This window comes from Somniosus microcephalus, chromosome 13 (genome assembly GCF_052327205.1).
Source record: "Somniosus microcephalus isolate GS21.2 chromosome 13, FLI_Smic_1.0, whole genome shotgun sequence".
Lineage (NCBI taxonomy): Eukaryota > Metazoa > Chordata > Chondrichthyes > Squaliformes > Somniosidae > Somniosus > Somniosus microcephalus.
In genome coordinates this window covers 4,514,396-4,538,863 of record NC_140999.1, presented here as the reverse complement: position 1 = coordinate 4,538,863, position 24,468 = coordinate 4,514,396, and the positions used below count along the sequence as shown (strand labels likewise).

The 24,468-nt window shown below is 53.8% G+C and overlaps 1 protein-coding gene across 5 annotated transcripts in view; it reads left to right on the top strand.

Moving 5' to 3' along the window:
• ano8b (anoctamin 8b) overlaps positions 1–24,468 on the top strand; it is a 105,974-nt gene that overhangs the window by 66,450 nt on the left and 15,056 nt on the right. For 4 of the 5 annotated variants that reach the window (XM_086004372.1, XM_086004374.1, XM_086004375.1 and 1 more), the window contains exons 10-14: positions 4,424–4,550; positions 6,881–6,936; positions 12,325–12,399; positions 12,715–12,870; positions 23,079–23,795. In XM_086004372.1, the coding sequence (XP_085860498.1) occupies positions 4,424–4,550; positions 6,881–6,936; positions 12,325–12,399; positions 12,715–12,870; positions 23,079–23,795 (1,131 nt within the window). The remainder of the gene's footprint in view (positions 1–4,423; positions 4,551–6,880; positions 6,937–12,324; positions 12,400–12,714; positions 12,871–23,078; positions 23,796–24,468) is intronic. The other variant, XM_086004373.1, reaches the window with a different exon arrangement.

Below are 24,468 nucleotides of genomic sequence, written 5' to 3'. Positions count from 1 at the left end.
ACACAATCCCAACGGACCAAACCCCTTCCCATTCACTCCCACTGTACACAATCCCAACGGACCAAACCCCTTCCCATTCACTCCCACTGTACACAATCCCAACGGACCAAACCCCTTCCCATTCCCTCCCACTGTACACAATCCCAACGGACCAAACCCCTTCCCATTCACTCCCACTGTACACAATCCCAATGGACCAAACCCCTTCCCATTCACTCCCACTGTACACAATCCCAATGGACCAAACCCCTTCCCATTCACTCCCACTGTACACAATCCCAACGGACCCAAACCCCTTCCCATTCACTCCCACTGTACACAATCCCAATGGACCAAACCCCTTCCCATTCACTCCCACTGTACACAATCCCAATGGACCAAACCCCTTCCCATTCACTCCCACTGTACACAATCCCAATGGACCCAAACCCCTTCCCATTCACTCCCACTGTACACAATCCCAATGGACCAAACCCCTTCCCATTCACACCCACTGTACACAATCCCAACGGACCCAAACCCCTTCCCATTCACTCCCACTGTACACAATCCCAATGGACCAAACCCCTTCCCATTCACACCCACTGTACACAATCCCAACGGACCCAAACCCCTTCCCATTCACTCCCACTGTACACAATCCCAATGGACCAATCCCCTTCCCATTCACTCCCACTGTACACAATCCCAATGGACCCAAACCCCTTCCCATTCACTCCCACTGTACACAATCCCAATGGACCCAAACCCCTTCCCATTCACTCCCACTGTACACAATCCCAATGGACCAAATCCCTTCCCATTCACTCCCACTGTACACAATCCCAATGGACCAAACCCCTTCCCATTCACTCCCACTGTACACAATCCCAATGGACCAAACCCCTTCCCATTCACTCCCACTGTACACAATCCCAATGGACCAAACCTCTTCCCATTCACTCCCACTGTACACAATCCCAACGGACCAAACCCCTTCCCATTCACTCCCACTGTACACAATCCCAATGGACCAAACCACTTCCCATTCACTCCCACTGTACACAATCCCAATGGACCCAAACCCCTTCCCATTCACTCCCACTGTACACAATCCCAATGGACCCAAACCCCTTCCCATTCACTCCCACTGTACACAATCCCAATGGACCAAACCCCTTCCCATTCACTCCCACTGTACACAATCCCAATGGACCAAACCCCTTCCCATTCACTCCCACTGTACACAATCCCAATGGACCAAACCCCTTCCCATTCACTCCCACTGTACACAATCCCAATGGACCCAAACCCCTTCCCATTCACTCCCACTGTACACAATCCCAATGGACCAAACCCCTTCCCATTCACACCCACTGTACACAATCCCAACGGAACCAAACCCCTTCCCATTCACTCCCACTGTACACAATCCCAATGGACCAAACCCCTTCCCATTCACACCCACTGTACACAATCCCAACGGACCCAAACCCCTTCCCATTCACTCCCACTGTACACAATCCCAATGGACCAATCCCCTTCCCATTCACTCCCACTGTACACAATCCCAATGGACCCAAACCCCTTCCCATTCACTCCCACTGTACACAATCCCAATGGACCCAAACCCCTTCCCATTCACTCCCACTGTACACAATCCCAATGGACCAAATCCCTTCCCATTCACTCCCACTGTACACAATCCCAATGGACCAAACCCCTTCCCATTCACTCCCACTGTACACAATCCCAATGGACCAAACCCCTTCCCATTCACTCCCACTGTACACAATCCCAATGGACCAAACCTCTTCCCATTCACTCCCACTGTACACAATCCCAACGGACCAAACCCCTTCCCATTCACTCCCACTGTACACAATCCCAATGGACCAAACCACTTCCCATTCACTCCCACTGTACACAATCCCAATGGACCCAAACCCCTTCCCATTCACTCCCACTGTACACAATCCCAATGGACCCAAACCCCTTCCCATTCACTCCCACTGTACACAATCCCAATGGACCAAACCCCTTCCCATTCACTCCCACTGTACACAATCCCAATGGACCAAACCCCTTCCCATTCACTCCCACTGTACACAATCCCAATGGACCAAACCCCTTCCCATTCACTCCCACTGTACACAATCCCAATGGACCAAACCCCTTCCCATTCACTCCCACTGTACACAATCCCAATGGACCAAACCCCTTCCCATTCACTCCCACTGTACACAATCCCAATGGACCAAACCCCTTCCCATTCACTCCCACTGTACACAATCCCAATGGACCAAACCCCTTCCCATTCACTCCCACTGTACACAATCCCAATGGACCAAACCCCTTCCCATTCACTCCCACTGTACACAATCCCAACGGACCCAAACCCCTTCCCATTCACTCCCACTGTACACAATCCCAATGGACCCAAACCCCTTCCCATTCACTCCCACTGTACACAATCCCAACGGACCCAAACCCCTTCCCATTCACTCCCACTGTACACAATCCCAATGGACCAAACCCCTTCCCATTCACTCCCACTGTACACAATCCCAGTGGCCCAAACCCCTTCCCATTCACTCCCACTGTACACAATCCCAACGGACCAAACCCCTTCCCATTCACTCCCACTGTACACAATCCCAATGGACCAAACCCCTTCCCATTCACTCCCACTGTACACAATCCCAATGGACCCAAACCCCTTCCCATTCACTCCCACTGTACACAATCCCAACGGACCAAACCCCTTCCCATTCACTCCCACTGTACACAATCCCAATGGACCAAACCCCTTCCCATTCACTCCCACTGTACACAATCCCAATGGACTAAACCCCTTCCCATTCACTCCCACTGTACACAATCCCAATGGACCAAACCCCTTCCCATTCACTCCCACTTTACACAATCCCAATGGACCCAAACCCCTTCCCATTCACTCCCACTTTACACAATCCCAATGGACCCAACTTCTTCCCATTCACTCCCACTGTACAGAATCCCAAAAACCCCTTCCCATTCACTCCCACTGTACAGAATCCCAATGGACCCCTTCCCATTCACTCCCATTGTACAGAATCCCAACAGACAAAACCCCTTCCCATTCACTCCCACTGTACACAATCCCAATGGACCCAAACCCCTTCCCATTCACTCCCACTGTACACAATCCCAATGGACCCAAACCCCTTCCCATTCACTCCCACTGTACACAATCCCAATGATCAAAGACAAATGACCAACCCCACCTAATTATAATCGCATAAAGGGTGAAAGTTCATGAATATGATACAAAGAGTTTCCCTTTTGTCCCATTGAGTTGCATTGATGGTGTTTAGCGGTGAACTCACAAGGGTCAGGTACAGGTCAGAAAAGTGTGTGCATGGGATCAAGGAACTTTTACGGGTCAGACATGAACCCGTCTAGGGCCCAACATGGGGTTCATACTGAAGGGATGTCACAGAGCTCCAACCTGGTGCAGATACACATCAGACACCTGTCAGCTCATGGCCAACCAGTAGTACTCACTGTTTGCAATATATTGCCTTGCTCTGTTCCAGTACGCTGTCTGCGTATTTTGGCTGTATCAGCTTGGCTCAGCAGCATTCTGAGGCTCTTGCTTTGAGCCCCTACTTCAGTATAGGAGCTCATAATCTAGATCCACACTCCGGCACAGCACCGAGGGAGCGCTGCATTGCCAGAGGTGTCGTCTTTCAGGTGAGACATTTAACCTTGTTGAGGTTGGTTATTAAAGATCCCACGGCACGATTCAGACGAGGAGCAGGGGAGTTCTCCCCGGTATCCTGGCCAACATTTATCCCTCAATCAACATCACCAAAATCAGATTAACTTGTCTAAACCCCTTTGTTGGTCCTGTCACAGTAACCTATGCTGTCATTGAAACATATAAGATTCTGAGGGGGTTTGACAGGGTAGATGCCGAGAGGATGTTTCCCCTGGCTGGAGAGACTAGAACTAGGGGTCACAGTCTCAGGATAAGGGGTCGGCCATTTAGGACTGAGATGAGGATGAATTTCTTCACTCAGAGGGTGGTGAATCTTTGAAATTCTCTGCCCCAGAGGGCTGTGGATGCTCAGTCGTTAAGTATATTCAAGATAGAAATCGAGAGATTTTTGGACTCTAGGGGAATCAAGGGATATGGGGATCGGGCGGAAAAGTGGAGTTGAGGTTGAAGATCAGCTGTGATCTTATTAAATGGTGGAGCAGGCTCGAGGGGCCGAATGGCCGACTCCTGCTCCTAATTCTTATGCTCTTATGTATTAACCTACATAATAACAGTCACTACACTCCGATAGTAATTCACTGTGGGCACTGCCCTGAGACTGGTCGACACACGGAGTTGTGTAAACACAAGACTTCTCATTGCTTTTATTCGTAAACCTTTTTCTGCTTTCCCGTTTTTCAGGAATTTGTGTCCAGTATCAGAGAATTGCCACAGATAGTCATCTATTTTCCTAAAGTCCTTCTGGCTGTCGTGACTACAATTCTTGACGATGTTTACAAGAAAATTGCCTATTGGTTAAATGGCATGGGTACGTACCAAATACCCTCTCCCCGCCGGGGGGGTGGGGGGGGGGGTGGCGACGGACTGTACCAAACACCCTCTCCCTGTGAGGGGGGGGGGGGGCGGACTGTACCAAACACCCTCTCCCTGCGGGTGGGGGTGGGGGGGACAGACTGTACCAAACACCCTTTCCCCGCGGGGGGGACTGTACCAAACACCCTCTCACCCTCTCCCTGTGGGGGGGGGGGGGGCCGCGCGGGACGGACTGTACCAAACACCCTCTCCCCGCCGGGGGGGGGGGGGGGGGGGCGTGACGGACTGTACCAAATATGTGGGGCTACCTTTTACAATTACTTTATTATTTTGATCAAGATTAGAAGGACTTCAGTGATGTGGAGAGACTGGAGAAGCTGGGGTTGTTCTCCTGAGAGCAGAGAATGTTAAGGGGAGATTTAATCGAGGTGCTCAAAATTATGAAGGGTTTTGATAGAGTAAATAAGGAGAAACTGTTCCCAGTGGCAGGAGGGCCGGTAACCAGAGGACACAGATTGAAGATAATTGGTAAAAAAAAACCAGAGGGGGAGATGAGGAGAATGTTTTTACGCAGCGAGTTGTTGTGACCTGGAATGGATATATATGCGAAAAAGAGAAATGTGCCGGGCTGTGGGGAAAGAGCAGGTGAGGAGTGGGACTAATTGGAGAGCTCGTTCAAAGAGCCCACACAAGCACGATGGGCCAAATGGCCTCCTACTGTGCGATGAGATTCTTTAAAGAAATGGCCAGCCCGAGGAGACTGACATTACCCTGCACGTTCTGGCAGCCGAAGGGTTAAGGTTTTCAACAACTTTTAATCAGCAATAGAAGCAAACGTGCGACCCGAGACACGATCCCACGCCCTTTGTTAATTTTAAGTCGGAGATTGGTGGATTTCTGTTAACCAAAGGTATTAAGGGATACGAGGCAAAGGCGGGTATGTAGAGTTAGGTCACAGATCAGCCATGATTTCATTGACTGGGGGAACAGGCTCGAGGGGCTGAATGGCCTCCTCCTGTTCCTGTGTTCCCTTTCCCCACTCCTGTCGAGCCCCCAGCGAGTGGAGTCAGTGAAAGCCATGTCACCCAACCAGCCGGGACTTGCTGTGTTTTGGGGCACTCCGCCTCTCTACATTGCGAATCCCGGTCTATTACCCTGGGTCCACGCCCACCAAACAGGTCGAGGCGGTTTCCCCGTCGATCGTTCCCACTTGCATGACGGAGTTGCTATATTTTATAAGGAAAATTGTAATCGCTCCCTTGGGACGCTTTACTGCATTAAAGGCGCTATATAAATACAGGTTGTTGTTGCAAAGCACTGTATCTTGGGGCATGCTCCTCACACAGGCATTACTGCTAACTGGCTTCACAGTTTAACCCTCGAGGCCCCGGTATCAATTGAAACAACTTCTGTAAATTCCCAGATTCCCCTCTTCCTGCATTGATACCGGGGCTAAAAGGGTTAAATTCCGAGGCCAGGTTGCACAGACTGGGCTTGTATTCCCTCGAGTTTAGAAGATTAAGGGGTGATCTAATCGAGGTGTTTAAGATGATTAAAGGAGTTAATGGGGTCGATAGAGAGAAACTATTTCCTCTGGTGGGGGGAGTCCAGAACAAGGGGGCAGAACCTTAAAATTAGAGCCAGGCCGTTCAGGGGTGATGTCAGGAAGCACTTCTTCACACAAAGGGTGGTGGAAATCTGGAACTCTCTCCCCCAAAAAGCTGTCGAGGCTGGGGGTCAGTTGGAGCTTTGAAAACTGAGATCGATAGATTTGTCTTAGGTAAGGGTATCGAGGGATATGAAGCAAAGGCGGGTAAATGGAATTGAGGCACGAATCAGACGTGATCTAATTGAGTGGTGGAACAGGCTCGAGGGGCCGAATGGTGTACTTCCGCTCCTATATTACAGAGGAGTGAGATACCTGGAGGCCCCACTCAGATGCCGACAGTGCTTTTTAGAGTAAGAACTCTCTGTGGTTCAGCAAAAGCTTCGGTGAGCTAGTGGCGAGTTCTTGGTAAGCTGCAGCCCTTTAAATTGTGCAGCACCTCGCTCCATCTCGCTCCCCCAACCTGGCAGGCTCAATAATCAGGGGCATTTCGACTGCCCAGAACTCAGCCAGATTATTCAACTGGAAGAGACCCGTCAATCAGCACGGGGTCAGCAGTGATCGTGTAGGAAACACGCGGGTTCACGCTCCGCCCCACTTCCTGTCAGCCCTCGTTCCCGATCGGGAAACCTAGGATACCGCATTGTGTTTGAGATCGGTTGCTGTCTAACTGCTGCCAGTGTGTCTCAGTCATGTTCCTCTGTATTTCCTTTTTCCAGAGAATTACCGCTTACAGAGTGCCTATGAAAAACACCTCATCATTAAACTAGTTTTGGTGAGTATTGTCTTTCGGATGAGACATTAAACCGAGGCCCCGTCTGCTCTCTTGGGTGGATGTAAAAGATCCCACGGCCACTATTTCGAAAAAGAGCAGGGGAGTTCTCCCCGGTGTCCTGGGGCCAACATTTATCCCTCAATCAGCAATCACTAAAACAGATTATCTGGTCATTATCTCATTGCTGTTTGTGGGATCTTGCTGTGCGCAAATTGGCTGCCGCGTTTCCCACATTACAACACTTCAGAAAAGTACTTCATTGGCTGTAAAGAGCTTTGGGACGTCCTGAGGTCATGAAAGGCGCTAGAGAAATGCAAGTCTTTTCTTTTATTTCTGGGACACACTGAGCTCCAATCCTACAGAAAGCCGAGCCTCTTGCAATTGGTTTGGTCAACTACCGGAAACTCTTTATTATCCGGCACCGACGGGACCGGCGTGGTGCCGGTTTATCAAAAAGTCCGGATTACAGAGAGGTATAGTAAAAGGTACGAGAGCCCCGTACACAGCAACAAATCCAGGCTTCCCTGTTGCTATGCAACAGGTGCAGGAACCCCGGCCACAAGATCCAAGCGTCCCTGTTGCTATGCAACAGGTACAGGAACCCCGGTTACTCAGCCACAGATCCAGGAACGGCCACTAATATGAAGTAAAACTTACCTGAACCTACTCCTGAATTTTGCCGGTTAACAGAGATTTCCGGTTATTTAGGTGCCGGTAAATCGAGAGTTTCCTGTATTAGATGCCAGCTCCAGCAGTGGAATAGCCAACTGACACTCACTGTCTGGGCTCACACGAATGGAGGGGGGGTCAGATTTTAACTCTCCTCTGAGTGGGGGAGGGGAGGGGGATGGGGAGCGGTTAAAATGTGCCTCAGTCCCAACCTCACCAGAGGGCCTCTTCCGTAGAACATTTCCATGTTCCCCACCACTTGTGAGACCCTTGCATCATCTCCCCCTCCCCGGCACCCGCCCTCCGCCGCCGGTTTACCGCGCAGCCTTCTCTTGGTGACGGCGGCTGACCTTTGGCCTGCCCAATCTCCATTCCCCTCCCCCGCTGGCGAGATGCTGAATCCCGGAATTCAAATCAGCCGGGACTTGGACGCCCGTCCGCCACTCCCCCAAGACCGGGATTCCCGTCCCCTCCCAACGGCTTTGCTCCAGGGGAGTTCGGATCGGGCGTGATGAGGTATCGGGCGGAATGGTGCCCCTGGAAACATTCGACACCAGCTGGACTCGGCCCCCCTTTCGGGGAAGGACGGGGGGAAAAGGGAGGGGATGGAAATATTGGGGGGAAATTCTAAATCTTTGAGTTAAAAGGTGAAAGGGCGAGTTTCCCTCCCACGATATGCAGTTATTCCAAACTGCGCTCAGTTGGGTTCTCGTTGGCTCCGGTGTAAGTTACTGCTCACGGTTAAATTTAGAGAGGATGACATTTGAGATTTAGCCAAGCACACGAGCCCAGTCCAACAGCAGACACAGCGGCTGAGAGCAGACTCCAATCTTCCCTGCTGTACCCACGCCTGCTTTTGATGAGCATGAAAATCCCTTTGCCCTTTGCCCCCACACGGTGATGGGACGCGGGTCTGTGTCTGCGATTCCCCCCGCACGGTGATGGGACGCGGGTCTGTGTCTGCGATTCCCCCCGCACGGTGATGGGACGCGGGTCTGTGTCTGCGATTCCCCCACACGGTGACGGGACGCGGGTCTGTGTCTGCGATTCCCCCCGCACGGTGATGGGACGCGGGTCTGTGTCTGCGATTCCCCCACACGGTGACGGGACGCGGGTCTGTGTCTGTGATTCCCCCACACGGTGACGGGACGCGGGTCTGTGTCTGTGATTCCCCCACACGGTGACGGGACGCGGGTCTGTGTCTGCGATTCCCCCACACGGTGATGGGACGCGGGTCTGTGTCTGCGATTCCCCCACACGGTGACGGGACGCGGGTCTGTGTCTGTGATTCCCCCACACGGTGATGGGACGCGGGTCTGTGTCTGCGATTCCCCCACACGGTGACTGGACGCGGGTCTGTGTCTGCGATTCCCCCGCACGGTGATGGGACGCGGGTCTGTGTCTGCGATTCCCCCACACGGTGATGGGACGCGGGTCTGTGTCTGCGATTCCCCCACACGGTGATGGGACGCGGGTCTGTGTCTGCGATTCCCCCACACGGTGACGGGACGCGGGTCTGTGTCCGCGATTCCCCCACACGGTGACGGGACGCGGGTCTGTGTCTGCGATTCCCCCACACGGTGACGGGACGCGGGTCTGTGTCTGTGATTCCCCCACACGGTGATGGGACGCGGGTCTGTGTCTGCGATTCCCCCACACGGTGACTGGACGCGGGTCTGTGTCTGTGATTCCCCTGCACGGTGATGGGACGCGGGTCTGTGTCTGCGATTCCCCCACACGGTGATGGGACGCGGGTCTGTGTCTGCGATTCCCCCACACGGTGATGGGACGCGGGTCTGTGTCTGCGATTCCCCCACACGGTGACGGGACGCGGGTCTGTGTCCGCGATTCCCCCACACGGTGACTGGACGCGGGTCTGTGTCTGTGATTCCCCTGCACGGTGATGGGACGCGGGTCTGTGTCTGTGATTCCCCCGCACGGTGATGGGACGCGGGTCTGTGTCTGCGATTCCCCCACACGGTGATGGGACGCGGGTCTGTGTCCGCGATTCCCCCACACGGTGACGGGACGCGGGTCTGTGTCTGTGATTCCCCCACACGGTGATGGGATGGGGGTCTGTGTCTGTGATTCCCCCCGCACGGTGACGGGACGCGGGTCTGTGTCTGCGATTCCCCCCGCACGGTGACGGGACGCGGGTCTGTGTCTGTGATTCCCCCACACGGTGATTGGACGCGGGTCTGTGTCTGCGATTCCCCCACACGGTGATGGGACGCGGGTCTGTGTCCGCGATTCCCCCACACGGTGACTGGACGCGGGTCTGTGTCTGTGATTCCCCTGCACGGTGATGGGACGGGGGTCTGTGTCTGTGATTCCCCCACACGGTGATGGGACGCGGGTCTGTGTCTGCGATTCCCCCACACGGTGATGGGACGCGGGTCTGTGTCTGTGATTCCCCCCGCACGGTGATGGGACGCGGGTCTGTGTCTGCGATTCCCCCACACGGTGATGGGACGCGGGTCTGTGTCTGCGATTCCCCCCGCACGGTGATGGGACGCGGGTCTGTGTCTGCGATTCCCCCACACGGTGACGGGACGCGGGTCTGTGTCTGTGATTCCCCCACACGGTGACGGGACGCGGGTCTGTGTCTGTGATTCCCCCACACGGTGACGGGACGCGGGTCTGTGTCTGCGATTCCCCCACACGGTGATGGGACGCGGGTCTGTGTCTGCGATTCCCCCACACGGTGACGGGACGCGGGTCTGTGTCTGTGATTCCCCCACACGGTGATGGGACGCGGGTCTGTGTCTGCGATTCCCCCACACGGTGACTGGACGCGGGTCTGTGTCTGTGATTCCCCTGCACGGTGATGGGACGCGGGTCTGTGTCTGCGATTCCCCCACACGGTGATGGGACGCGGGTCTGTGTCTGCGATTCCCCCACACGGTGATGGGACGCGGGTCTGTGTCTGCGATTCCCCCGCACGGTGATGGGACGCGGGTCTGTGTCTGCGATTCCCCCACACGGTGACTGGACGCGGGTCTGTGTCTGTGATTCCCCCACACGGTGATGGGACGCGGGTCTGTGTCTGCGATTCCCCCACACGGTGATGGGACGCGGGTCTGTGTCTGCGATTCCCCCACACGGTGATGGGACGCGGGTCTGTGTCTGCGATTCCCCCACACGGTGACTGGACGCGGGTCTGTGTCTGTGATTCCCCCACACGGTGATGGGACGCGGGTCTGTGTCTGCGATTCCCCCACACGGTGATGGGACGCGGGTCTGTGTCTGCGATTCCCCCACATGGTGACGGGACGCGGGTCTGTGTCTGCGATTCCCCCACACGGTGACGGGACGCGGGTCTGTGTCTGCGATTCCCCCACACGGTGATGGGACGCGGGTCTGTGTCTGTGATTCCCCCGCACGGTGATTGGACGTGGGTCTGTGTCTGTGATTCCCCCCGCACGGTGATTGGACGCGGGTCTGTGTCTGCGATTCCCCCACACGGTGATGGGACGCGGGTCTGTGTCTGTGATTCCCCTGCACGGTGATTGGACGCGGGTCTGTGTCTGTGATTCCCCCCGCACGGTGATTGGACGCGGGTCTGTGTCTGTGATTCCCCCGCACGGTGATTGGACGCGGGTCTGTGTCTGTGATTTCTCCCACACGGTGATGGGACGCGGGTCTGTGTCTGCGATTCCCCTGCACGGTGATGGGACGCGGGTCTGTGTCTGTGATTTCTCCCACACGGTGATTGGACGCGGGTCTGTGTTTGTGATTCCCCCACACGGTGATGGGACGCAGGTCTGTGTTTGTGATTCCCCCGCACGGTGATGGGACGCGGGTCTGTGTCTGCGATTCCCCTGCACGGTGATGGGACGCGGGTCTGTGGTCTACCCTAGGGGTCAGTGCTGTGTCCACCCGTGCTTTTGATGAGAGTGAAGCTCCTTTCCCCCCTCCCACCCCCCCCCCACCCCAGCACTGTGCCTCTGTCCTAACATCACAAGAGGGCCCCGACTGCACGTGTGCAGAACCGTTCCAGTTCCCACACCACTCGCGTTGTCAGTGATTCTCCAGCGGGTTTGTACGGTGGGCCTGTGCTCACCACAACCTGGATGTGGATTTTGACCCAAACTCGTTTCACGAGTGGGAGCCTCAGAGCCAGAAAGCTGTAGCCCAGCTGGATTTGAACATGGGTCCAGAGCTGAAAACTCGGTGTACAACCCATTGCAACACCCGGACCTTTCTCACCCTCCAGACTCGACTATTCCAACGCTCCCCCGCCCGGCCCCCCAGCTCCCACTCTCCGTAAACTGCAGCTCCAGAACTCTGCCCCCCCGCCCCCCCCGGGTCCTAACTCGCCCCAAATCCCATTGCATTGATAAGTGGTTTAGCTAATCGCTTGCCTAAACAACAACAAGAACCTGCATTTATATAGCGCCACTAACGTAGAAAAAAGTCCCAAAGTGCTTCACAGGAAGGTTAACATTCAAAACTCGACACCGAGCCACAAACGGAGATATTAGGCCACGTTTCCTACATTACAACAGTGACTACGCTCCAAAAAGTACTTCATTGGCTGTGAAGAGCTTTGGGACATCCTGAGGTCGTGAAAGGCGCTATAGAAATGCAAGTCTTTCTTTTTCTCTCTGTCTGTACCGGGTAGTATATTTCCCCAGAGGGGGAGCGATAGTCGGGGGGGCAGTTAATGTGAATCTCTGAGCAGAAACGAACCTAATCCTTTATTTTCTTCCTCCCCAGTTTCAGTTTGTAAATTCGTATCTTAGTCTTTTCTACATCGGATTCTACCTCAAGGACATGGAGCGTCTCAAGGAGGTAAGCTCGTGGTTTCTCCCAGCTCACACTGCGACAGCTCCATTCTCGGATAAACCCGGGCACCACAGAGGCAACGGGTCGAACGGCCTCCTTCTGTGCAGTAAGGTTCGGTGCTCGCTGGCTGTAACAGGCGGAGATGTGTTGTGGGTTGGGGCCTGCAGTCACGGGGCTTCTTTTGCAAGTTCACGCATCACTGCGTCGCTCTTCCTAAAACGGACCGGCTGCGTTTATCGCAAGCCGCGGTTGTTTCCGATCTTTCTTCCTTTTAGCTTGTGTTTTCATTTCACGTTTTTTTCTTTCCTCTCTCCTCCGCAGATGTTGATAGTCTTCTCCCTGTCCAAAAGCCTTGTCCGCCAGCTTAAAGACGCCCTCCTCCCGTACATTGTCCTCAAAATCTATCTCCTCCTCCTCTTCAAACGCAACATGGCGACCAGGGCCTACATTGTCTGCTTTCGATGGTTACACAGCAAAGTACAAAACAGGCTTGGCCTGCTCATGCATGCTGCGCAATAAGGGGCAAGCGCAGAGTTCAATCTAGGCAGAACCATTGGCTCACTTGCGGGAAAGTGGAGTTGAGCTGGAAGATCAGCCATGATCTTATGGAATGGCGCAGCAGGCTCGAGGGGCCGAATGGCCGACTCCTGCTCCTAATTCTGATGTTCTAACGCCAGATTCTCATTACCCAGAAATGCTGATGCTTACTTCAGCCTGAATTCTGGAGAGCGTTCTGTCTCATTGAGGGTTGTAGACCTGTCATAGATATGTCATATTTTTTAAAATATTGTTCCTCATTTATTGTCCATCCCTACTTGACCACATTGCGAGGAACTTCAAAAGCAATTGCTCGCCTAACTGAGTGGCTTGCTTGTCCATCTCAGAGGGCATTGAGTGGGATTAGTTACTTGTAGGGGTTTTATGATACCTTTCATGTTTATTTTTTTATGCCAGCAGTTATCAGATTTTTTTTTCATTATCTTCGCACTCTTCCATTGGAAAGCGGTCTGAAGCAGTGGAAGGATTTGCGGCTGATTAACAGTCTGGCAGGGTGGCGTTATCATTGTTTTTGTATCTTCGCACTCTTCCCTGGGTGAGTAGCGTGAAGCAGCGATGGGTAGAGGGGTTAGTCCCATACATTGGGCGGCTTTTCTGGGCTCCCACAATCCACACACACTGGACGCGAGTAACCCACTGGGTGTCAACCCGGAATTCTGAACCAGGACTCCGGTCTCCGCTCGCCGGGTCTGTCCGGAGCGGGGATCCCTGCCCTCCTGACACAGAGGCGGGAATGGTCAGACAGTGCCTGTGGAACCCGTACCCCAGTGAGAGTCAGTGCCTGTGGAACCCGTACCCCAGTGAGAGTCAGTGTCTGTGGAACCCGTACCCCAGTGAGAGTCAGTGTCTGTGGAACCCGTACCCCAGTGAGAGTCAGTGCCCGTGGAACCCGTACCCCAGTGAGAGTCAGTGTCTGTGGAACCCGCACCCCAGTGAGAGTCAGTGTCTGTGGAACCCGCACCCCAGTGAGAGTCAGTGTCTGTGGAACTGTACCCAAGTGAGAGTCAGTGTCTGTGGAACCCATACCCCAGTGAGAGTCAGTGTCTGTGGAGCCAGTACCCCAGTGAGAGTCACTGTCTGTGGATCCCGTACCCCAGTGAGAGTCACTGTCTGTGGAACGCGTACCCCAGTGAGAGTCAGTGTCTGTGGAACCCGCACCCCAGTGAGAGTCAGTGTCTGTGGAACCCGCACCCAAGTGAGAGTCAGTGTCTGTGGAGCCAGCACCCCAGTGAGAGTCAGTGTGTGTGGAACCCGTACCCAAGTGAGAGTCAGTGTCTGTGGAGCCAGTACCCCAGTCAGAGTCACTGTCTGTGGATCCCGTACCCCAGTGAGAGTCACTGTCTGTGGAACGCGTACCCCAGTGAGAGTCAGTGTGTGTGGAACCCGTACCCCAGTGAGAGTCAGTGTCTGTGGAACCCGTACCCCAGTGAGAGTCAGTGTGTGTGGAACCCGTACCCCAGTGAGAGTCAGTGTGTGTGGAACCCGTACCCCAGTGAGAGTCAGTGTCTGTGGAACCCGTACCCCAGTGAGAGTCAGTGTGTGTGGAACCCGTACCCCAGTGAGAGTCAGTGTGTGTGGAACCCATATCCCAGTGAGAGTCAGTGTATGTGGAACCCATACCCCAGTGAGAGTCAGTGTCTGTGGAACCCGTACCCCAGTGAGAGTCAGTGTCTGTGGAACCCGTACCCCAGTGAGAGTCAGTGCGTGTGGAACCCGTACCCCAGTGAGAGTCAGTGCCTGTGGAACCCATACCCCAGTGAGAGTCAGTGTGTGTGGAACCCGTACCCCAGTGAGTGTCAGTGTCTGTGGAACCCGTACCCCAGTGAGAGTCAGTGCGTGTGGAACCCGTACCCCAGTGAGAGTCAGTGTGTGTGGAACCCGTACCCCAGTGAGAGTCAGTGTCTGTGGAACTGTACCCAAGTGAGAGTCAGTGTCTGTGGAACTGTACCCAAGTGAGAGTCAGTGTCTGTGGAGCCAGTACCCCAGTGAGAGTCAGTGTCTGTGGAACCCGTACCCCAGTGAGAGTCAGTGTGTGTGGAACCCGTACCCCAGTGAGAGTCAGTGTCTGTGGAACCCATACCCCAGTGAGAGTCAGTGTCTGTGGATCCCGTACCCCAGTGAGAGTCAGTGTGTGTGGAACCCGTACCCCAGTGAGAGTCAGTGTCTGTGGAACCCGTATCCCAGTGAGAGTCAGTGTGTGTGGAACCCATATCCCAGTGAGAGTCAGTGTATGTGGAACCCATACCCCAGTGAGAGTCAGTGTCTGTGGAACCCGTACCCCAGTGAGAGTCAGTGTCTGTGGAACCCGTACCCCAGTGAGAGTCACTGTGTGTGGAGCCAGTACCCCAGTGAGAGTCAGTGTCTGTGGAACTGTACCCCAGTGAGAGTCAGTGTCTGTGGAACCCGTACCTCAGTGAGAGTCAGTGTGTGTGGAACCCATACCCCAGTGAGAGTCAGTGTGTGTGTGGAACCCGTACCCCAGTGAGAGTCAGTGTTTGTGGAACCCGTACCCTAGTGAGAGTCAGCGTGTGTGGAACCCGTACCCCAGTGAGAGTCAGTGTCTGTGGAACCAGTATCCCAGTGAGAGTCAGTGTCTGTGGAACCCGTACCCCAGTGAGAGTCAGTGTCTGTGGAACCCGTACCCCAGTGAGAGTCAGTGTGTGCAGGAAAGGAAAAATATGGGAGAAATTTTTGCTTTTCCGAAAAGCTCGCTGTGGTCATTATCGATTGCCTGTTGGACCTTGCTGTACCTCAGACTGACTGGCAGTGAATTCAGACTCCTGCCCGAGGATGTACTGATCTGTCCAGAGAGCTGCGTGCTTTGTCTGAATTGACTGTAAGGTGAATTTGAGGTAGAAAGAGAAAAGGATGTTGAAACATTTTCTCAGTTGACGCACCTCTTCCTCGCATTGATTAATTGGGGTCTGTTTTTGAGATTTAGGGATCATGTTACAGAAACCTAACTAGCTGAGAGGGGGAGTCACAGAGTCTGACTGCAAGTGTTGAGCCCTATTTCCGTATTTCCGTCCCACACTCCTGTCTAGCTTCACCTCGTAAAACACCCCTTCCCATCTCTGCAGGGTGACGCCACGATAATGAGTGGACATGAAACAATAAAGCAGAGCAGGATAGCAAAATACTGCGGATGCTGGAAATCCGAAATAACAACAGAAAATGCTGGAAAAACTCAGCAGGCCAGGCAACATCCGTGGAGAGAGAAATAGAGTCGACGTTTCAGGTCGAAACCCTTCGTCAGGACTGAGAAAAAAGCAGGAAATGAAACAGATGAAAAAGCAAGTTTAGGGGCTGGGAAATGGGGATGAGAGATCAAAAGAGAAGCGAAGAGACATTAAGAGGTATTCAAAACGAGACGAGATGGTGATAGGACTAGTGGAGACAAAAGACGGCTCTAGATTAGGTGTGAAATGCGCTGGCAGAATGGGAGACAGCTGCCATGTGGGAGAGAGAAAAAGTGGGGGGGAAAAACCAAAACACAGGTGTGGATAAAAAATATATGTACCTCGGCCCCTATTACATTTTTATATTTTTTTTATCCACACCTTTCTTTTGGCCCTTTCCCCCCCCCCTTTCTCTCTCCCACATGGCAGCTGTCTCCCATTCTGCCAGCGCATTTCACACCTAATCTAGAGCCGTCTTTTGTCTCCACTAGTCCTCTCACCATCTCGTCTCGTTTTGAATACCTCTTAATGTCTCTTCACTTCTCTTTTGTTCTCTCCCAGCCTGGCCTCTCAATCTATTTCATTTCCTGTGCTTTTTCAGTCCTGACGAAGGGTCTTCGACCTGAAACGTTGACTCTGTTTCTCTCTCCACGGATGTTGCCTGGCCTGCTGAGTTTTCCAGCATTTTCCGTTGTTATTAAGGCAGAGCAGGATCCTGAGTCGAGCTCCTTTGCAAAGAGGCTTCCCCGGCTACAGAGCTCTGCATCGGTTAAGGTTCCAGAGCTGAGATTATTCTTTCCTCCATTTTCGTTTCCCTCCCGCCCTTTGTTCCTCCCTGGGGCCTGGGGTACAGGCTAGATTGAACGCTGCTTAGTGGGTCTGTATCTCTGGCGAGTTGCTCATGCGACAGGGAACCAGGACGGAGCCTTACTGACGGTGTGGGAGCCCAGAATGAATGAATGGTTTGATGCAGCTTCTGGGCCTGTTATTGTACAAGACTATAGTCCTCACAATGGGAATGGTACCAAGTCGCTCGAAAACAAATGTTAAAAAGCGACTTGGAGTCTTTGAAGCGTTTGAGGGGCTTTGTTGCATGTGAAGGCATCCATTGTACCCTAACACTGACCTTGCAATTTCTAAAATTGGCCGCCTCTCAGTTCTAACCCGTATCGGAGTAAGCTGGATAAAGCATGAGTTGTGTGTCAGAGGCTGCTGCATGTGACCAACTGAGTTCTACACTGGTACAGCGGAGAGTGGGCTGGCAAAAAGCATGTAGCAAGAATTGAATGCGATCCTGAAGTATTTACGGATAGGATTTGGGTCGTCGATGAATTCCTGGAGCACAGATTTGAAAAACTGATAAAATCCTGGCCCTGCGTCAGCTTGGCTCAGTTGGTCATGGGTTCGAGTCCCACTCCAGAGACTTGAGCCCATAACCCAGGCTGACACTCCCAGTGCAGTGCCGAGGGAGCGCTGCACTGTCGGAGGTGCCGTCTTTCGGATGAGACATTAAACCGAGGCCCCGTCTGCTCTCTCAGGCGGACGTAAAAGATCCCACGGCCACTGTTTGGAAGAAGAGCAGGGGGAGTTCTCCCCGGTGTCCTGGGATCAATATTTATCCCTCAACCAAATCACTAAAAAAACAGGTTATCTGGTCATTGCTGTTTGTGGGATCTTGCTGTGTGCAAATTGGCTGCCGCGTTTCCTACATTACAACAGTGACTACACTTCAAAAAGTATTTAATTGGCTGTGAAGCACTTTGGAATGTCCTGAGGATGTGGAAGGCGCTATAGAAATGCAAGTCTTTCTCTGTGTTCCCTACACTCCAGCAATGCAATAAGCTCCCGGATCACGAAGTGGAGGCGAAAAGTCTGGAATAATTTAAGAAGCAATGAGATGCTGCAGTGGGGAGGGAGCAGGGACTCACTGGATGGATGAACGAAGATGGGCCGAATGGCCTTTCTCGTCCGGAATTATCCTGTGAAAGTTCGGAGAGACTCCTAATCCCAGCTCAGGGAGACTCCAGGAGATTCCCAGTCCCAGTTGGGAGAGTCTGTGCTGTCAGAGATTCCCTATCCAGGGTCAGAGAGGACGTTTGCTGAAGATTTTCTCTTGGCAGTAGGACGGCGAACTCTTTACCATCAATACTCTGGCCCAGGCAATACCAGACGAGTAATACAAGCCCTTGGCCCTCAGTTTCTGCTGACGTGACTTCACCTGGATAGTGTGGTGAGCAGTCCCTTGTTTCCATTCTGATAAAAGCACTTGGCCCACTGCCCATCGACACGCACTGCGCCCAGCCCGATCGAACCATGGCCGCAACCAATCATCTGCTTCCTCAGTAGTTGCACGTTGACTCAACTGAGGAGACTTCCCTCCCTCCCCGTCTAACTAATTTATGACCTCAATCTCCCACATTACAACAGTGACCGCACTTCAAAAAGTACTTCATTGGCTGTAAAGCCCTTCGAGACGTCCTGAGGTGGTGAAAGGTGCTGGAGATCCTTTACTTCTCATGAGACCCTGGTTGACCCCAGTGGGGGCGATGGCAGGATCGAGCCAGGCTGATGCCCCCTCCCCCCAGGGTCACACACCATGGCCCACACTCCCTGCCCACATTCACACGTGGAGAAGGGCAATAGGGTGAGGTATTGGGGGCAGGCTCGCTGGGCGAGGGGGCATAAAATCGAGGCGGTGGGAGACTCCAGGGATTAAAGATCCCTGCCCACACTGCTGCGAGCAACACCTGGGAGAAAAGTCACAGGAGCGTTATCCTTTATCCTTCTCGTTTTCTTTTATCCTTCTCGTTTTCTTTTAACACTTTTGTTTATTGGTTATAAAAATACTGGAGACAGGGAAGAGGCTGTTGGACTGGGTGAGGCGGTAGGTCCTGTGATGAGACCTTCAAGATTAAGTCCAGCCAGACTTGGCAACTATACCTGCACCCGTAACCAACCCCTAACCAGCCATGCCCTGCCCACTCCCTTACCCCCATCTGATTGCTGTTTGTGGGAGCTTGCTGTGCGCAAATTGGCTGCCGCGTTTCCTACATTACAACAGTGACCGCACTTCAAAAAGTATTTCGTTGGTTGTAAAGCGCTTTGGGACGTCCTGAGGTGGGGAAAGGCGCTGGAGAAATGTGAGTCTTTCTTTAAGCACCCGTACCCTACCCGCTCACTGAACCACCCTTACCGGCGCCCGCACCCCTGCCTAAAACCTCGGTCCCCCGTCCTGCTCCCTGCCCAGATCTGGGATTATCAGAAGTTGTCAGTTTGAGAGCAGGCTTGCGGTTAAGACTCTCTCAAGTCCCGGCTCCCCTTTTCCCACTCGGCTGTGGTGATTAATCTCCCAACCACCGCAGAGGTGGCGAGGTTAACCGCCCCCCCCCCCCCGACCCCGCCTGCGTGTTGTCAGCACACAGAGCCCTCTGCTGCCGCAGCACTGAGGATTCGGTCTCAGATATCAGCTCACTCACTGGCACACTGCAGTGCAGACAATGATTACCTTGAGTCAGCACAACAGCCCATGCGTGGGGGGGAAGGGCTGAGGGGGGAGGGGAATCACATTTCCATTTAAATGTGCCCTTGCACAAAGCTGCAAGTCCTGCGGGCTGCCACTGAGGGAATGACAGGAGAGGAGCGCAGATATGTGGAAGCTAATGCTGCACCGAATTTCAATCCCTCTCTAAAGAGTGAATTTATTTGGATTATTTCAGTAAGAGTCCCTCCCCCCCACTGACCCCCCCCCCCCTCCCCCTGACCTGGTCTCAGGGCCGTGAATCGGGATTGACCTAATGCTTCACCAGGCGGGCACAGGAGGAAGCATTGGGATTCGATCAGAAAATGTCACATAGGAAACCACTCCGGGTTCACTCCGCTCCGGGTTCAGACCTACTCCGGGTTCACTCCGCTCCGGGTTCACTCCGGTCCAGGTTCACTCCGCTCCGGGTTCACTCTGCTCCGGGTTCAGACCTACTCCGGGTTCACTCCGCTCCGGGTTCACTCCACTCCGGGATCAGTTACGGGTTCACTCCGCTCCGGGTTCAGTCCCACTCCGGGTTCACTCTGCTCCGGGTTCACTCCGCTCCGGGTCCAGTCCCACTCCGGGTTCACTCCGCTCCGGGTTCAGTCCCACTCCGGGTTCACTCCGCTCCGGGTTCGTTCCGCTCCGGGTTCGTTCCGCTCCGGGTTCGCTCCGGTCCGGGTTCACTCCGCTCCGGGTTCACTCTGCTCCGGTCCGGGTTAACTCCGGTCCGGGTTAACTCCACTCCTGGTTCACTCCGCTCCGGGTTCACTCCGCTCCGGGTTCACTCCGCTCCGGGTTCACTCCGCTCCGGGTTCACTCCGCTCCTGGTTCACTCCGCTCCGGGTTCACTCCGCTCCGGGTTCACTCCGCTCCGGGTTCACTCCACTCCGGGTTCACTCCACTCCGGGTTCACTCCACTCCGGGTTCACTCCACTCCAGATTCACTCCACTCTGTGTTCACTCCACTCCGGGTTCACTCCACTCCGGGTTCACTCCACTCCGGGTTCACTCCACTCTGGGTTCACTCCACTCTGGGTTCACTCCGCTCCGGGTTCACTCCGCTCCGGGTTCGCTCCGGTCCGGGTTCACTCCGGTCCGGGTTCACTCCACTCCGGATTTACTCCACTCCTGGTTCACTCCGGTCCGGGTTCGCTCCGCTCCGCGTTCACTCCGCTCCGAGTTCACTCCACTCCGGGTTCACTCCACTCCGGGTTCACTCCACTCCGCTCCGGGTTCACTCCGCTCCGGGTTTGCTCCGGGTTCACTCCGTTCCGAGTTCGCTCCGGTCCGGGTTCGCTCCGGTCCTAGTTCGCTCCGGTCCGGGTTCTATGCCGTGCAGAGATCTCGGAGGGTTGTGGGGCCGGAGCAGGCTACAGAGAGAGGGAGCGGCGAGGCCATGGAGGGATTTCAACACAAGGATGAGACGCAGTTGAAGAATTTGCATTTCTCCAGCGCTTTCCACCACCTCAGGACGTCCCGTAATGCTTTACAGCCAATGAAGTACTTTGTAAAAACAAATGTTATCGCTGTTGTAATGTAGGAAACATAGCTGCCAATTTGTGCACAGCAAGCTCCCACAAACAACAGAGTTAAATGATCAGATAGTCTCATTAAAGAGGGAGAAGTGTTGTTCAGGACCCCAAATAGTGGCCGTGGGATCTTTTGTGTCCACCTGTGAGAGCAGACGGGGCCTCAGTTTAACGTCTCATCCGAAAGACGGCACCTCCGACAGTGCAGCACTCCCTCAGCACTGCACTGGGAGTGGGGCATGGGGCATGGGTCTGTCGGGCATGTCCGAAGGACTCCGAGATATCTCAAACAGGAGATTTGCCAGGAGTAAAATGGGCAAATCCAGATGGTTTGTTACATCTGACCCGCACCAACTCCTATTGGCCATTAGGGCGCGGCACAAAGAGTGATCACAATTCACTCCGAATCGTCAGCATTGTTTGGGGAGTTGGCAGGGATGGGCTGGTGTGGGAAACAGGGTCGCACGCTGCAGTGGCGAGTGCTTCCTGGGGTCAGGGAGCTAAAGGCTGTTGTTGGGGAGCTGCAGAGGAAGGTTTACTCGGTATCTAACCCGTGTTGGTACCTGGCGTGAGCTGGTGGCTTTAGCAACATTCACGCTAACCGAGGGAATATACCAATTACCTTGGCCGCTTCCTCTGCTCAAAGGGTCAGTTGTAGTTTTGCAACATCACAGGAGTATTGAGAGGCCAGTCACACAGAATACAAAGGGGAACAATATGAAGGGGAGAGTGACTGTCCCAGCACTGACTGTGTGTGTAACAGGACTGAGTGTCCCAGCACTGACTGTGTGTGTATAACAGGACTGAGTGTCCCAGCACTGACTGTGTGTATAACAGGACTGAGTGTCCCAGCACTGACTCTGTGTGTAACAGGACTGAGTGTCCCAGCACTGACTGTGTGTGTAACAGGACTGAGTGTCCCAGCACTGACTGTGTGTGTAACAGGACTGAGTGTCCCAGCACTGACTGTGTGTGTAACAGGACTGAGTGTCCCAGCACTGACTGTGTGTGTAACAGGACTGAGTGTCCCAGCACTGACTGTGTGTGTATAACAGGACTGAGTGTCCCAGCACTGACTGTGTGTATAACAGGACTGAGTGTCCCAGCACTGACTCTGTGTGTAACAGGACTGAGTGTCCCAGCACTGACTGTGTGTGTGTAACAGGACTGAGTGTCCCAGCACTGACTGTGTGTGCATAACAGGACTGAGTGTCCCAGCACTGACTGTGTGTGTATAACAGGACTGAGTGTCCCAGCACTGACTGTGTGTATAACAGGACTGAGTGTCCCAGCACTGACTGTGTGTATAACAGGACTGAGTGTCCCAGCACTGACTGTGTGTGTATCAGGACTGAGTGTCCCAGCACTGACTGTGTGTGTGTAACAGGACTGAGTGTCCCAGCACTGACTGTGTGTGTAACAGGACTGAGTGTCCCAGCACTGACTGTGTGTGTAACAGGACTGAGTGTCCCAGCACTGACTGTGTGTGTAACAGGACTGAGTGTCCCAGCACTGACTGTGTGTGTAACAGGACTGAGTGTCCCAGCACTGACTGTGTGTGTGTAACAGGACTGAGTGTCCCAGCACTGACTGTGTGTGTAACAGGACTGAGTGTCCCAGCACTGACTGTGTGTATAACAGGACTGAGTGTCCCAGCACTGACTGTGTGTATAACAGGACTGAGTGTCCCAGCACTGACTGTGTGTGTAGTATCGAGCTGTTATCCTTTTTTACACCAATACCCATATCCATTGCTGACCGTAGGGGGCTGGGTGAAAGGTGTCAAGTCCTCAGGGGTAAGAAATAATTTCTGTGGATGATTTGAAGAGCGTTGTCAGTTAGCTGCCTCACCTGTGGGGTGTTTACCTTCTCTTTATATCTTTCTGCTGACAGATGCTGGCTACACTTTTAATAACCAGACAGATTATCCAGAACATGAAGGAGGTGCTGCACCCCTTTTTCTACAAGAAATATAAGCAGGGACACCTCACCCTTCAAGCGACAGCGAGGATGATGAGGAACCTGTTCAAGCACTCGCCAGACCGGGTCACGGAGGAGACGGAGAGCCCGGAGGCAGTGGGGGAACGGGATCCGGGGGAGCCAGATAGAAATGAGGGCAATGGGAAACGGGAGAGCAAGTGCGAGAACGGGGCGTGTGGCGCTCCCGAGGAAGAGGAGCAGCCAAACGAAGAGGACGGGGACGAGGAGAGCCTCTTGGACTGTGGTCTTCGGCTCTCGAAGAAAGTGAGCTTTGCCGGCGGTGGGCAGAAGGCGGTGAAGGAGGAGCGGGGCTGCGAGATGGAAGGCCTCCTGCAAGGGATGCTGATGGAGGAGGGGAGTCCGATCCTGGTGGAGAGAGGAGCCGAGGGAGGGCTGGTGTTTGAACTGTGCGAGCACGACGTGAAGATCGAGGCAGATTACAGCGATGGTGGGGAGAGTGGGAAGGAGCTGAGCGTGGTGCTGAGGCACAGGAGGAAAGAGAAGTGCGTGGAGCAAGGGCAGAGCGCTGAAACCACCGCCAACAGACTGTCCTGGATGGATCCACCCGAGGATTATGAAGATGTTCCACTCACTCAAGGAGAAATTGAGAGCTGCATGCACAAATATGAGGTCAGTGCTGGGTCACTCAGTCCTGTTACACACACAGTCAGTGCTGGGACACTCAGTCCTGTTACACACACAGTCAGTGCTGGGTCACTCAGTCCTGTTACACACACAGTCAGTGCTGGGACACTCAGTCCTGTTACACACACAGTCAGTGCTGGGACACTCAGTCCTGTTACACACACAGTCAGTGCTGGGACACTCAGTCCTGTTACACACACAGTCAGTGCTGGGACACTCAGTCCTGTTATACACACACAGTCAGTGCTGGGACACTCAGTCCTGTTATACACACACAGTCAGTGCTGGGACACTCAGTCCTCTTACACACACAGTCAGTGCTGGGACACTCAGTCCTGTTACACACACACAGTCAGTGCTGGGACACTCAGTCCTGTTACACACACAGTCAGTGCTGGGACACTCAGTCCTGTTACACACACAGTCAGTGCTGGGACACTCAGTCCTGTTATACACACACAGTCAGTGCTGGGACACTCAGTCCTGTTACACACACAGTCAGTGCTGGGACACTCAGTCCTGTTACACACACAGTCAGTGCTGGGACACTCAGTCCTGTTACACACACAGTCAGTGCTGGCACACTCAGTCCTGTTACACACACAGTCAGTGCTGGCACACTCAGTCCTGTTACACACACAGTCAGTGCTGGGACACT